At 35.0% G+C, this 16,608-nt stretch overlaps 1 protein-coding gene across 3 annotated transcripts in view; it reads right to left on the reverse strand.

Annotated features, from left to right (window-relative positions):
- Positions 1 to 16,608, reverse strand: part of ADGRV1 (adhesion G protein-coupled receptor V1) — a 507,877-nt gene that overhangs the window by 380,427 nt on the left and 110,842 nt on the right. For all 3 annotated transcript variants that reach the window (XM_045796286.2, XM_045796287.2, XM_045796288.2), the window contains exons 34-39: positions 14,148 to 14,357; positions 8,148 to 8,278; positions 7,016 to 7,115; positions 6,185 to 6,364; positions 5,259 to 5,422; positions 1,278 to 1,371 (exon numbers count right to left, since the gene is read on the reverse strand). In XM_045796286.2, the coding sequence (XP_045652242.2) occupies positions 1,278 to 1,371; positions 5,259 to 5,422; positions 6,185 to 6,364; positions 7,016 to 7,115; positions 8,148 to 8,278; positions 14,148 to 14,357 (879 nt within the window). The remainder of the gene's footprint in view (positions 1 to 1,277; positions 1,372 to 5,258; positions 5,423 to 6,184; positions 6,365 to 7,015; positions 7,116 to 8,147; positions 8,279 to 14,147; positions 14,358 to 16,608) is intronic.

The following is a 16,608-nucleotide window of genomic DNA, read 5'->3' on the forward strand; positions in this document are numbered from 1 at the left end:
GGGAAGAGATAGAGAGAGTGTAATTCTCTCTGAGTGAAGAGAACATTGTCAAAAAAAAAAAATATATATATATATATAAAATCAAAATTTGTGCCCATCAGACTAGAGGCTACAAAGCACAAGCCCAGCTCCAGCATCTCCTAGCTGTGTGACCCTGGGCATGTTACTAAGCTTCTCGAAGCCTCAGCTCCTTCATCTGTAAAATGTGAAAGTAGAAGGAATAATGGTACTAACATATAAAGCACTTGAAACAGGGGCATTAGAAAGCACTAAACAAAGATAAACTATTTAAATTACCTTTAATGTGAGTATAAAGAAATATGACTCCATATTTCTTTATCTGTTAGTTTTCTTAGCATGAATAATTATCTTGTAATAAACGCCTGATATCAATAGTCTAGTCCCTGGAGTCATATATTTCTTTTGCAAAAGAATTGTAACTTTTCAAATAATAATAGTAATAATAATATGTTAAAAACCGATTATTCCCTTCCTTTATTTTCAAAGTTGTCATATTGAGCCTCAAAAGTGAATGAGGGGCCCCTATTCCTTAGTTCACTCCTCTTGGCCATGTTTCTCCTCCTTTAACCCAGACTAATTTCCCACCCTGTCCAGAGCACCTTCAAACCAAGCGATGGGAACAGGCTACCACTGTGCTATTCATCACAACCACCTCCTGGGCTGTCAAACCCACAAGTTTCACATAAAATCTCCAATATTAAATGTCTAAACTGCAAACAAAAGTTTGTGTTTTAAAATAAGAATACATCTTTTTAATCTGTATAAATGTAAACTGAGGTTCAAGTTTTACCTTTCAGTCTGTAATGAATTAACTGAGTCTTTTCTAAAGCATGAAAAGAAAGAGGTAAAAGGTCAAAAAAGAAGCAGAGAACAGAAAAAACACACAAAAGTTCTGCTTAACCTAAAGGAAAATAAAATCATCTGATGGGGTTTGGAGATCTAATGAAAACAGCAAATGAAATTTTAAAAGGAAAAATGCCTTCCTAAGAACTAATTCTATTTTGAGGATTACAAATTTGGTTATAAATAGTTATAAAATTTAAAAAGCATCACACAATAAATAATTCTTAAATGTGTTTATGATCTTCAATATACAAAACTACAATAGTCTCTAAATTAAAATAAATCTAAAAGCTCACCATATTTTCTTCTATAGCTGAGATTAACAAGTATTACAGTGATCACTTTTGATTAAAAAATGAATAACTTTTTTTTGTTGAAGTGAATAAAGAAAAACAAACAAACAAATATCATACCTAGTCTAGGAGGAAATGAAGTTAAAGGAGCCATGATAAGGTCAACATAAGTTAAATTCACAAGGAAATATTCTTCTAGCTCTGGTATGTCATCCTGTAAAAATTATATCCATTAAATCCCCTACAGTTATGCTCTCAAAGTAATGACCTCTCACAAGCAGTTTTTAAAATTATCTGATAAATATATATGCTTAAATAGTATACAAGTATAAAAAATGCAAACCTAGAATAAAAAGATTTAAAATTTTAAAAATATACATGTCTTGGCTATGATTTTTTTATTATTATGTTCAATTATTGGCTACTTTTTTTTTCAGATTTGACACCAAAAGCAAAAGCAACAAAAGCAAAAATAAATAAGTGGGATTACATCAAACTAAAAAGCTTCTGCACAGCAAAGGAAAACATCGACAAAATGAAAAAGCGACCAATGGAATGGAATAAAGTATTTGCAAATGACCTATCTGATAAGGGTTAATGTCCAAAATATATAAAGAACTCATACAACTCTGCAGAAAAAAAAAAAAATCTGATTTAAAAATGTACAAAGAAGTGAACAGTTTTCCAAGGAAGATGTATGCAAACGGCCAATACATACATGAAAATGTGTTCAACATCACTGATTATGGAAATGCAAATCAAACCCAGAATGAGACATCACCTCACACATCTCAGAATGACTATTATCAAAAAGACAAGAGATAAGTATCGGCGAGGATGTGGAGAAAAGGGAACCATTGTGCACTACTGGTGGGAATGTAAACTGGAGCAGCCACTATGCAAAATAATATGGAGGTTCCTCAAAAAATTAAAAATAGAACTACCACATAATCCGCAATCCCACCCCAGCATATATACCCAAAGGTAATACAAGCAGGCTATCAAAGAGGTATCTGTACTCCCATATTTGCAGAATTATTCACAATAGCCAAGATATGGAAACAACTTAAGTGTCCATCAATGAGTGAGTGGATAAAGCAGATATGCTGTATATAAACACAATGGAATATTATTCAGCCGCAAGGAAGATGGAAATCCTGTCATTTGTAACAACATGGATCAACCTAGAGAGCATTATGCTAAGTGAAGTAAGTCAGACAAAGAAAGAGAAATACTGCATGATATCATGCAATATCGGTGGAGTCCAAGAAAGAAAGAAAAGAAAAGAGAAAAGAAAAAAGAGAAGAGAAGAGAAGAGAAAAAAAAAAAAAAGAAAAGAGAAGAGAAGTAAAAAAGACTCACAGAAACAGAGAGTAGAAAACTGGCTGCCAGGGCCAGGGGCTGAGGGGAGGGGGAAAAGGAGAGAGTAAAAGAGTACAAACTCAGCTATAAGATAAATAAGGTCTGAGGCTCTCATGGAAAACATAGTGACTATATAGTTGACAACACTGTATTATGTAATTGAAATTTGCTAGGAGAATAGAACTTAGATATTTTCACACAAAAATAGATACACATGTGAGGTGATGAATGTGTCAATTAAACAGATGGGAATCCCTTTCACGATGTATACATAAATCAAATCACCACAATATACATCTCAAATATCTTACAGTTTTATGTATTTTTTAGATTCTACAGATAAGTGATACCATGCAGTATTTGTTAATTATACTTCAATGATGCTGACATTAAAAAAATAATAAAAGTATAAATTTATACCTGGTTGTATGATAAGTTACTAGGTTGAACCACATAAAACTGCTAATATATCATTTTTTCCTAGACTAACATAATATGTAAACCAATTACATAAATATACAAATCTATTTTAAATATAATGGGAACAAAAGATTTTAAATTACCTTAATATCCAATGATTGGAATGCGGAACAGAATACCATGAAAAAAATACAGGCTTCTCAGTCAAGGAGACCTAACACCAAATTCTGTAATTTTAAGTGAGTTACTTCAGCTTAAAGGCCTCACTTCCACCATCTTTCTAATGGGGAAAATAAGAGCTACTTTGGGAATTATAATAATGATTAAAAATAATAAGTATGCAGTGTCTGGCCTAGAAAGAGTCCTTAAAAAGTGATGGCTAGCGGCTTCTGGGTGGCTCAGTTGGCTGAGTGTCTGCCTTCAGCTCAGTCATGATCCCAGGGTCCTGGCGATGGAGCCCTGTGGTGGGCTCCCCGCTCAGCAGGGGAATCTGCTTATCCCTCTTTCTCTGTCCTTCCCCCTGATTGTGGATTCACTCACTCTCTCCCTCACATTCTCGCTCTCAAATAAATAAAATCTTTAAAAAAAAAAAAAAGTGACAGCTATTTGTGATGGTTAATTTTAATACACTATTACAATTAATCACTAGTGCCCATAACAGCACTGAAAACAAGACAGGTGTTCAAACTTTTAAGGACTACCAAACCCATGTCAATCGTGACTAGACAGCCAATAATATTTACATAAAAACCCAAAGTGTGTGTGTGTGTGTGTGTGTGTGTGTGTGTGTGTGTGTATAAAGTCACTACATACATTTTATTTTATTTTTTTTTTTAAGATTTTATTTATTTATTTAACAGAGATAGAGACAGCCAGTGAGAGAGGGAACACAAGCAGGGGGAGTGGGAGAGGAAGAAGCAGGCTCATAGCGGAGGAGCCTGATGTGGGGCTCGATCCCGTAACGCCAGGATCACGCCCTGAGCCGAAGGCAGACGCTTAACTGCTATGCCACCCAGGCGCCCCACATTTTATTTTATTAATTTTATTTAATGGAGATGTATTTCCATGAGAAAAAATAGGAAACAATCTCTAAACTATCTTCTATAATATATACACCAAAGGGAGTTACAGAATCAAGGATGTAAAAGGGACAGTCCCCACCCACCCCTGCTGTTCCTCATTCTCATGCAACAACCCCCCTGTCACTGACCACCCCCCCCCCCCAACCCAGGCCTGGTTGATTTCTGTATATACAGGGCTGCAATTTCTTGATTTCATGCTACTCAAGGAACAGAAAGGGCTACAAAGACCTAAAGAGAAAAAAAGGGAAAGTGGAAACTCTGTGTTCATAAAACTAGACTCTGCAAAGAAAAGAATGGTTGGCTACATATTTTCTGTTTTAAAAACTATCACATCTAAGGAATAATCCATTTACTTATATTCAGTTATATTAATAGATTATATATTTGAAATACATATTTGGTTTACAGTTTTATCAAATTGCGTCTTCTACGTCATATGCTGAATATCACCTTTTATCTTATCGCTCTAGAGTTCTCATCCTATCGTATCAGGTCACCGTGCAATGGTAATCAACAAAATAAGAGTTACTAACTTCAGATAGTGGATGGCTTGCACTACTTATAATTTTGTTAAAGTAAAAAGCCTCTGAGAAAATAAAACCTTTTAAAAAATAGAACCCCCCAAATACATAGTAATTGAAAAATTTTCTAAAGCAATACTTATTCTCTTCCCTCCCACCCACCACACACACCATCTCCTACCCTCTCCATACATACTATTTTCATAAACCTCTTGGAAACATATTCAGGCAGTTGAAACACTGAGTCCTGAAATAGCATGAGGTTTCACAATATGAAAAATCATTTACAATCCAATGTCAGCCACAGTGATAACTTTAAGTTTGACCGTAATCACATTTTATGCTAACAGCCTCTGGTGAGTTTCTCACTATCTCTAATTTAACCAGTCCTAACAACTAAAATGCTGACCTACATGGATTTGCTGGTCCAATGAATTCTTCGGAATAATGAAAATGCTCCCCTGGAATCTCTTAGGCCAATGTCTATCTTAAAGGGGACGGCCCTAAGGAAATTCTCTTTATCACGAGATGTTTCTATAATAAAATACACAACAGCAGACCAGCCTATTCAGACAAGAACAGAAGCCCCTGTGTGGTTTCAAAACTTCACAAAAAGAAATAAGCTGATTTAAAGGTACCAGAATATTCCATCAATTTCTACTTTCTTTGTGGTTATTCAGATTTAATATAATAACAGCAAAAATAAAGAGCTTTACCTCAAGTATAGTAATGTTGATGGCTGCTGCTGTTTCCCCTTCTTCTAAAATCAGAAAGCCAACTACCGAGACAAAGTCAACATCTGGCTCAGCTAGGTTTCCTTCTGTTTGGTTCTTTAGACTCAACATTCCAGGAACTGTGCTATATGTGACATTAATGGTTCCTAATTAAATTGGACAATAAAAGATTTTATTATTAAACTTTTAAAATAATAATATAGTGTTAGCCTTGTTACTTTCCTAACACCTGCAGTAGCTTATACTGTTGGCCCCAATTCCTTACTTCTTCCTATATCCTTGGCCTTTACCATGTAATGACTCAGTGATGTCCCACTGTGGACAAGGTATATTGCACTGCCTCTAGACTTGGAGTGTGGCTGTGACTTGTTTTGGCTGTTAGTACAAAGTAAAAGTGATTATGCATTAGTTCTGAGCCTAGACCGCAAGAGGCCTGGCATGTGTTTGCTTGTTTTCTTTGACCTCCAATGATCCCAGGAGAAAAATGAGAGACATCTGGAGTTGGGCCACCCTTGGCCAAACCCAACATATGGTAGTGGACCCAGAACCAGCCTATTATTATACACCACTGAGATTTTTATGATTGTTACACAGCATTTCTGTGGTGATAGAAAATTACTTTAATCTTTCAAAAATGAAGAATTTAGGGCTGGCTCTGTCAGAAGAGCATGTGACTTTTGATCTCGGGGTTTTGGGTTTGAGCACCACACTGGGTGTAGAGATTACTAAAAGAAATAAATAAATAAACTTCAAAAATAAAGAAGTTATAAAGTCCTGTTCTGAATTAACAAATCCTAAACTTTTTTTCCCTGTCTCTGATTTATGTTAGCAATGGCTTTCATCCACACAAGTAGAATATTAAAAAAGAACCTGCCTAGAAACCCCATTCACTCTAGAGTAACACAAACCTAGAGATCCGAATTCTCTGTTGATGAAAAGCTGAATCGTTATGTTAGCCTCTTGCAGCAAAACAAATCTTGATGAAAGAGCAAAATTTAAAACTCCATGTGGTTCATCACTCGCTTCTACAGTAAGGACAGCTGCATATCCTTGAGCATCAAGCAGAGCAATTCCTGCTGGTGGAACTCCTAAAAACATCAGGAATCACAAGAAACCTAATAGTGATTTGGCATTAACTTCTAATTACTTAAAATATAGCCCCACTCTCTGAAACATACTGAAGTACCAATAAAGTGTTCTATTTCATTCACTCCTTTAAAAGAAATCTTCTGGTGGACAAACAGAATCTACATTCCAGTTTTCTTTTTCTAGAAAATAAATCATAAAATTTTTTTCACTTGACATATTATCTTTATTATTTGCTATAATGGTCTTCTGAATTACAGACATTGAGTAGACACGGAAGAAAGTACCCAGATAATTTGCTCAAAGTGATTACATTTGAATTATCTATATAAATGGTCCAAATCCAAATTGGTCTGCTAATATAAATTAATTACAGAAAAATTCTTCCTTTGGAAATGTATTTTATTCCATTAGAAAATATTCAGCAAAATTTTTAGAGGTTTTTCCTGAGTCCACAAAGAGAAGTGTTCCCCTTCGGGGCTGATTTTTTTTTAGATCTAACATTTTTATGGGACAGACGATATTTAAAGTTATACTTAAAAAAAAATAAAGTAGTACTTCTTAATTAGTACACATCTAGTTGTTAAATATAGAGATGGCAAGTACTATTTTTTTCTAAAAAGAAAAAAAATTTAAATTGAATTTTGAATTACCTTGTGTCCTGACATCATACAGAATGACTTGGTATACTTCTTTTTCCTCAGGAATGTTGTCATCCAACAAATGCACAAGTACTGTTTTATTCAATATCCCCTAAGAGAAACAGAAAGAAATTCATCCCTCTATTGTCACTGAACACAAATACCTCCTGCTTTTATTGGACTTATAAATTGTGCATCCAGATACATTTTCATTTAAACAAGCATCCTATGGCTTAAAAAATAAAAGAAATAAAAACCACTGACTCATGGGAAACTAGGCATAAAGTAGATAGGGGCTAACTGTGGAGGATCTTGAATGCTGAGCTAGTGAATGTAGATCTTATCCAACATTCAATGTAGCACCATTGAAAATTTAAGACAAAGCAATACGTTGGGGGATTTCTACAGCAGTGGTGAACAGGGAAAATGGGAGCATGAAAAAGAAGGCCGTGTTGCAGGAAAAGCAAGTATAGGAGTCCAGTGCAGTTACTCAAGGCAGAACGTTATGGAGCTTGGCTTAATATTAAGGGAGTGGAAATGAGGAGGAAAAAGAATATAGAACGCATTATCAAACAAGAATTCATACTGAGTGAGTATGGAAAGGAGATGATGATGATTAAACGGTGCTGATCTCCTACCCAAAAAAAGCTTTTATAAAGTTATTTCCCACCAATTGCCTTCTTTCAAACTATCAGAAAGTTTCTAAATGAAACCTCAAAAATATGGTGTGAACAGGACATAAAAAGATATTTGTTTTTAGAGCTGTATTTGCTATCCTCTTGCACGTAAAGTTTTGAGACAGTGAGGAGTAAGACAGAAGGACAAGCACTACCCATCATGTTTGGAACGACACAGTGGACACCAGAAGTGGGAGGCCAGGAGAGCAGGAAGAGAGCTTGGCTCAAATACAAAGTTGACTTTTCCTGTTTCCTTCGAGGAGCTCTGCCATGTATATAGGAAAAAACAAACTCACTTTTTAAGTCTTAGAACTTCTTTGGGTAATGTTCTTCCTCTAGGTTTCTAAGCAAACTCTCCCATTAATCTCTGTTAAACTTTGTTTTACATCATCAGAGTTTTCTCATTTTCTTCAAAATACACTGTCTTCTCTACATATTTGTGTTAAATCTTTTCTTTGTGGTATTACCTCAGGGAAAAACAGTTGTCCAGTAGAGTTAGCAAAATTGAGTTCTAGATTTTGCCCAACAATTTTCCAGTTAACAGAAACATTTCCTCGACCAGGGGGTGTTCTTACCACATGGAATTGCAAAATTTCTCCTGCAAATGAAATGTACAGATTGATAAATGTTTAATGGAAAATAAACAACATTGGAACTCAACAAAACTCAAATCCCCAACATGCAAATATTATAGCACCTTTTCCAAGAACATTACAAGGCTGTTCTGTTTTGGACTTTTCAGAAGCTTTATACATGCTTATTGTTTATTAACACAGGGATCCCACTTTTAAATACTTTCATTTAGTAGAACTTCAGGAAGTTCAATATGTAAAAGTTACCAAAAGCACATGCTAAAATGGGAAACACAAACTGTTATACACTCCAAAACATGCACCAGAACATAAATGTTCTGTAAATTAAAGAAAATAATAAAGGCCTTATGGTCAAAACTAGTAATAACACAAGTAAATTCTTCTTTCACTTCTCAAAAGGACACAAATTCCTTACACTGATATGCAATGTGATTTTACACAATGCATGCATAAAAAAATGCTTGCAAATACCTGAAAATCACATTTCTTTAAATTGTAACTTACATATACCATCAATGATTTTGTTTTATAAAAAGAAATACAAAGGAAAGGTGTCAAATTTGTACATGAGCCTCTGTAACTTCACCAAAGTTACAGTTTTCCTTCCTGGATAATTGAGGTATTTTAGACACTTTGTACTTTTCATTCCTGGTTTTTATCCTCACATAATACTTTTAAATTTGAAGAAAATCGTGACAATCGTTTCTTTTAAACCGCTGAAAGCGGAAAGTAAGTTCTTAGGGAGTATTGTTGATGACCACATGGCTTGCTGAAAATACACTCAATTCAAAAGTCTTACGCGTTGCCAAATAGTGCCGACACACTAAAATTTTCATACTAAATTTTAGCACAAATAACTTTAGTGCAATGAATTATTTTGGGAGAGTGGAAAACATAAGAAGGCAAAGCATCAGAAAGAGGTTTAAATAACATTTTCTCAGACACTTCAATGTATACATTTTTAAGTGTTTCAATACAAAAAAAATTTAATCACCATTACATTAGTAGACTATGTTTTAGGTTTTGTTTTGTTTTGTTTTTTTAACCATATAGGGACTGATAGTTAGGAATCAGATTGTCTCAGGGTTACTGAAGGCCTGTACAATCAGCCATAATTGCCAGTATATCATTCAAAATTTGTGTTACTTGTGTAATTCATATGAACAAAACAGGCACGACTATGAGAAATCCTAGAGTTCCTCTATTGTACACCTTGCAGAATTTCTCATAGGGCAGTTTTGTATTAAACGAAGAGTTTATTACTGAGAGACACAAAGAGAGCCTTGGAGTAATCAAGCACTTTCACCTACAATGTGGTCAGGTGACACAAATAAAAAGGTTTAAAGAGTCATGGTTTTTCAAATTTTTTAAGTCACAAAAGTTAGTAAAACTTCAAGAAGAAAATTATAGAAGTTTGATCAAGTGCTAAAAATGCATTATGAACGCAAGTGGCAAGAAAACAAAACAAAGGTCGACAAAGATCCATGTTGAAGGGGAACCTATAATCATAATAATAAAAAATGTTTGCAAGATTGTACATGGAGATTTGGGAATAATATACCATTAAAAGGTGAAAATAAAAATGAAATGCTAAGGAGAGAAACAAAGTAAAATCCTCCTACAAACTTACTACATGTAAAACCCTCAAAGTCTAATACCACTCAGTCCATATCACCTTTAAAAATTAAACAAGTTACCATGCAAGTAACCTGCAAGAAAATATAGCAAGAAACACAATTTGAAGCAGGACACACACACACACACACACACACACATGCACACATAAATAAAAGGTAAAGAAAGTATTTCTTAAATACAATCTTGTAAGCCAAGCCTATTGCAAATCATGTGAAAAAAGCATGAGAAGTGTGAAAATTTTTCCCAACAAATAATCAAAATGGAGGTAGTGATTTTCCTCATTAAAGCAGACTCCCAGGAACCAAGTCCATTTAAAATGTCTCCTGGGAAAAATTACCAGAAAGTTATCCTCTACCTGGATGAGGGGTCAAAGAACAGTTGTAGAAAAACAAGACTGAGAAACAAGTGCTTTGTTTTTTAAATACAAAGGAAAGGAAAAAGGAATGTCCTAGAGAGGGTAGGTTGTAATTTTCATGTTAACATTTTTCTAGGAGCTATACTGTCTTCTAGCGTTTGACCAGGATGAAGGCCTAAATAGGGCCCTTATCCACGGAAGAGTCTGACAACATACCCGGAAGCTCATCTTGATATAAAATCCAGAGTCCACCAAAAGTTGGACTTTTAACTCTAAAACGGACGATCTATCATATAGCGTCTAGGCTTAGCCTAATGCAGATTAAGAAATATAAACATAAAATGTATTTTAATAACCCTATTTTGTCTACTTGTTCCCAAAACAAACCAAGAGTTTTTCTAAAAGATAAACATCAACTACACTGTGTGTAATAATGGAAAATTAACACACAGGAAATATACTTTAATAGATGCATGTATACACGCTATACATGGGCCATCCAAATTAACTGCCCTCTACAATAGCCAGAAAATGATTTAAACTAATTATAGGGATATGAACACTGTGCAACACAAACTATCAGTATAAACAATCAAGAAACAAGTTGAGTGTTTCTAATACAGCAGCTCTGTATTTTTAAAAAGAATTGCATTTCTTGTTCAAGTCTTTGCCTTTTTAAAGAAGATTCAAACTGTCTCTTAAAAAGGCAAATTTTTAAATCCAATGAATATGACATGATGATTATGATGCTGCTGAGTTGGATGACTGAGTGAAGTATCTAACATGGATTTATAAAGGGCACATGTATGCATAGTCTTCAACCACAGTAAAAATCTATTGTCCCATATTTTTAAATTTGCCCATTCCATTTGAAAGAAAGTAATATTCACCACTGGGCATCTGTCCAATTGTTTTAGCACAAAAAAAGAGAAATAGATTCTACAGGATTCAATACATTGTTAAACACTAAGGCAATTCCTCCCCACGTACTGGAAATGTATTCTAGAGCCAGGAGTTCAGCATGGTCCACATTTTACATCTAACCACATAAATGAAACTCCAACACTAGGCCAAAAGCAGTGTTAACATTGTTTAAGACCACACGGCATGATTTTTTTTTTTTTTTACCCTGTTTGTTTAGCACTTCTCTTGAAGAATCACCATGAAGTTTTCATTAATTCAATTTGACAAACATATATGCTTGGTACATTTCTCTGTGCAAGCTTGGGGTAACATAAAAAATACACGCAAAAATCTGAATCGTTCAGGTTCAATATAATGTTTTTGAAAAAAGAAAATGAATTAAGACTTGAGGAAAAAAACTTGGGAATAAAGGTATAGGAAAGTAAAAGGAATAAAAATTCACTCCAATTTTTATTTAGAAAATATGAAAAATCTAGGGAGCACACATGCAAGCAATAAAAGCAATTCAGTGTTTTATTTCCGGTACCAAACCTATGCTCCTAGAGTAATGTGATAATGCACTTTTTTTTTTTTAAAAGATGCTCTCTTCTTTTTTTCTTTTTTTAAGATTTTATTTATTTATTTGACAGAGAGAGACAGCCAGCGAGAGAGGGAACACAAGCAGAGGGAGTGGGAGAGGAAGAAGCAGGCTCTTAGCAGAGGAGCCTGATGTGGGGCTCGATCCCATAATGCTGGGATCACGCCCTGAGCCGAAGGCAGACACTTAACGACTGCGCCACCCAGGTGCCCCGATAATGCACATTTTTAAACCAATAACACATTTAGGCCATTTACTTTAATTACTAATCCTTTTTCCTCTTTGCAAAAAAAAAAAAAAAAAAACCCATAGAGACATACAAATCATAAGCCCATAGTCAATGCTTTTGAACTTCAGCAAAATGAAAATGTTATAAAAGTTTCTAGAAAGGCTTATTTGAACTTCTAAGCTTATCTTGCCACAAATCAGCAGCAAACACTCTGTGGATGGGCGTTGACTTGAAGCCCCTTCGTTGAGGAGCACTGCCCAAAGACCTCTACGTCCTTAGATACTTGCTTCCCATCCCAAGTTTTCCTTTCAAATCCTCTACACTTACCACTGCCTCCTCCAGCCCATTTGGGAATCTAATCTCACAGGATGCCCATGTTAGCATAAGACATAGTGATTACTTTCTTTCTGATAATTAATGAAAACACAGTCTTATCTTGGTCTCTTCCCACCTCTGGCAGAGACTTCTCTCTCTCCAGAAAGGTCTTTTTCCTTTCCTAGCACCTTAGCCTTGTGTTCCACACAGCTCCATCTCTGACACCTTGTTTTTTTCCTCTATCCACAAAGATACTATTAATTTTCCTGAGTTCAACTATTATCTCTAAAAATCTAATTTCCACCTCTAACATGAGAGAGTCAAGTTTTCTCATCAATTGGCTTCTCTCACACAAATATTGTTACTCAAAGTCATTATTCTTCCAACTCAAATCACTTGAAATATTTGCCGAAAGTTCCTGCGATGTCGAGTTCTGCAGCAGATTTAAGTTCAAGCAAAACATAATTTCTTTCCACAAATTTTGTTATATTATATGGGCTTTGGATTCAGGCAGCACTGGGGTTAAGCACCACTATGAATAACTGTGTGCTACTTAATTTCTCAGAAATTAACTCTCCTTATGAGAATACGAGATGTATACCATTATACCCACTTTATAAGGCTGTTATTCAAATTATCTTAATAATGGATGTGAAATGTCTGGCACACAGAAAACCCTCAATAAATGTATTGTTGTTGTCATTATTATTAACATTAACTTCTACAGTGACTTTTTACTTATATTACAAATAATTTTTTGAGAGTTGCTGATCTGTCTTTGGGTTCGACTTAGAGCAACCTGTTCGTCGTTTTTACTCACTATTGCTGTGACAACATGAGATTCTGAACCACTGATAAAAGGAAAGACTGATGGAAAATAGCTCAGACATTTGCATTGGTAAGTTAAATCAACTCACAAGTTGGGAGTATAGTGAAGTATATAAGGTAATACACATTAAAACATATTTAGTTTCAAGCACAGCAACTAAGGAGCTGGACGACCTTGTCAAGACACCTAATCTCGCTGTGTCCCAGTTTTCTCATCTGTGAAAGAGCCAAATACATGATCTGTATCCTTGCTGTTTCTTCTCTTTCTGAGGTACACTTATTTAATATTTTTAAGCACAGACTATAGTGAAACACAGGCTACTAAACACCCAGTTTTATCTCAAACAGACTTATTCAAAGAAAAAAAAAACACTGCTAAAATATTTGAAGCGAAAATTGGCCTGTAGATGCAAAATCCTACATATGATGTAAAATATTAAGATTCAAGAAAACTCTTACTTTTTAAGAAAAAAATAGGCATTTTCTAATTTTTTTCTAGTTTGGCACTTCGTTCGTAAAATATATCAACACAATATAAAATCCAGGGTAAAATACTCTCAAATTACAAACTGTTACTTTTGAACAAGGAGCCAATGTTTGACTGTTTAATATCAACAACTACCACTAAGTACATATACGCTTGCTATGAACTGTGATAAGCACTTTACATTCTTTAACTCATTTAATCCTCACTAAGAAACCTATGAAGTAAGTAATATTTCTTGTCATTTAACAAATGAGAAAGCTAAGCATCCCAAGTTTGACGAACTTCCTAAAACCACACCAGTGGGGGGAAGCAAGCTAGAATCTGCAAGGCTCCTAAGTAGTTAAACAGTTCACAACAGACCCCTTTTCCAGCTAAGTTCCAGGCATACTAACATACACAGCTCACAGCTCTACAAAATAATGAAAGGATTAAAAAAAAAAACTGGAAACTTTAAAAGAATAAGCAGAAAATGACCTCTATAGAAAAGAGAATGAATATGCTGAACAAAAAAAGGAACCCACCTTCGTGACCTATGACAGATCTGGAAGCTGTCTGAAAGCTAACTATTCCCGCCACGTTGTCATTGGCCAAAATGTTCACTCTAACAGTGTCGGAGCTGGGCAAAATTCGACTTCCTCCTTCAGTGTACACCAAACTAACTATGATGCTTTCATCATCCTCTGGCTCGGAATCATCCACAATGGCTAAGATGGCTGTCTTCTTTGTTTCACCTACAAAAAAATTAATGGAATAAAAACCAAAGTAACAAAATCACCAACACAGAGAATCTACAAAGGCCCAAAATTACTTCCACTTTAAAAAGTTAATTAAAAATATGTAAATATTAGTGTATGAGCAATATTAGTGTAACTACAAGCAATGCTCTATGTTAATCTGTATATCCTTTCACATATAAAACACTAAAATTGTATTTAATATGGACAGATTGTGGAGAAGGACATTTTGAATTATGGAAAAATTTAAGGAGTAGAATTATTTCAAAGAATCATGGTTTTATTCCTGGTCTTTAGCCTAGAACAACGACATGGCTACAGAAAGGACTTCTAAAGTACGTTCTGTTGAGAAACACCTCTCTCTCGAGGTGAATGGAGTCTCATTCTCATTCTGGCATTTCTGTGAATAATTTTCTTCAGGTAATCAAGCCAATACCTCTCTGAAAGACCAGGAACACTTAGGGAATGGTGGTCAAAATGGCAAACAGGAAAGGGATGGCAAATTCTAAGTGAAAGAAGCAGCCTGAATGACATGAGTCTTTGGATAACTAGATGACAGCATCAAATACCAGTTTCCAGAATGTGAGCAAATGAAGGAAGGAGGCAGAAGAGGAATTCAAAGGGATAAGTGACAGTGACAAGGCTCAAGCCGTCTACTTTTCAATTTGGTCTAGGACCCCACTAGTACATAAAGCAGCAATGAACATCCCTAAACCCAACAGGGCATCTGCAGTTCAGCCTATTGTCCTCCACCTAATTCCTTCCCACTTTCTGGAAAGAGGATGAAAGGGTGAGATGAGAAAAGGCAGGAAAAAGGAGGAAGGGGATATGAATGCATGTTCTCTCATGACCCTGCTGCATTTCATCAATTCACAGTATCAAAACTGCCTCAAGAGACTATAGGTTATCTAAGAATCTAGATTAGCTATTAAATATAGTCCATTTTGTGATGCTAAAGTTACAAGTCAAGGTAATACTAGTTCGTATAATGGTATTACTTTACATGAAAACTTTCTTTGTAGTTACTAAAGCTGCTGGAAAAACTAACTTCAAATTTTCATCTCCAGTTATCCTCATTAAATTTTCATTATTTCCTTTGAAATAAGGAGAAGTGTTACCAAATACTAACCCGTACCCCCCACTCCACCAAACATATCATATTCCATCATTACCGAAATCCTTTACTAGGAAATAACTTTTATAGAAATGTGATATACTATTTTTAAAATTTACTCTAAAACATAATGCTTATTAGATATTTCAAAAAGTATACTACATATGAATCATGATCATGACCCCCAATTACTATTTCCAAAAACAGTATATGCAAAAAAGTTGAACAAAAAAAAAGATGCAACAGGGGCGCCTGGGTGGCACAGCGGTTGAGCGTCTGCCTTCGGCTCGGGGCGTGATCCCGGCGTTGTGGGATCGAGCCCCATATCAGGCTCCTCCGCTATGAGCCTGCTTCTTCCTCTCCCACTCCCCCTGCTTGTGTTCCCTCTCTCGCTGGCTGTCTCTCTCTCTGTCAAATAAATAAATAAAACCTTAAAAAAAAAATGCAACTAATTGCTCTAAGACATGGAATTGTGAATAACACTTATTTCCTTCATTTTTTTGGATATCGTGAGGTTCCTATAAGTATACATTTTTTTAATCAGAAAAATACTATGCTAAAAACTATATGGAATCCATAACTGCCCAAATCAGGATTTAAACAATGATCTTAATAAAGACACCTTCCCCCTGCCCAAAGCAATTATTTTAAACAAATGAAATTTCCAAACTTCCAAACATTAGATGATTCAACTAGTCCTGAAAAAGAATCAGTGATTCTGACTCTAATTCTAATCTGTGAGCCAAGTTATCTATAACTATATTATTCAGGAAAATTTATAGTAGCTATCCCATTCAAGCCTAAGAACATTATTATAAATTGATCTATCCCTAGGCTTAATTTAGTATGAATGAAATCATCAAAGTTCATACTGTTTATACTTAGAAATTATTTTCATTGAAGATTCTCGTGGGTAAGAAATATCAGTAGCTAGGAAAATGAATGTTAACTGGGAAGCTTTTTTACATGTACTAGACAAATCAGGATAAATCTTGAATGAAAATAATTTCTAAGTATAAATAGTATGAACTTTGGTAATTTCCCTTACAAAATCAGAATTTGCCTTAGAGTTGCCTCTGTTTCCTTATAGGCACTGCCAGCACTATAAAGGAATAAAATCCACACACTCCCTGA

Source organism: Ursus americanus, chromosome 5 (assembly GCF_024610735.1).
Source record: "Ursus americanus isolate L20-20 chromosome 5, mUrsAme1.1.p, whole genome shotgun sequence".
NCBI classification, from domain to species: Eukaryota; Metazoa; Chordata; class Mammalia; order Carnivora; family Ursidae; genus Ursus; species Ursus americanus.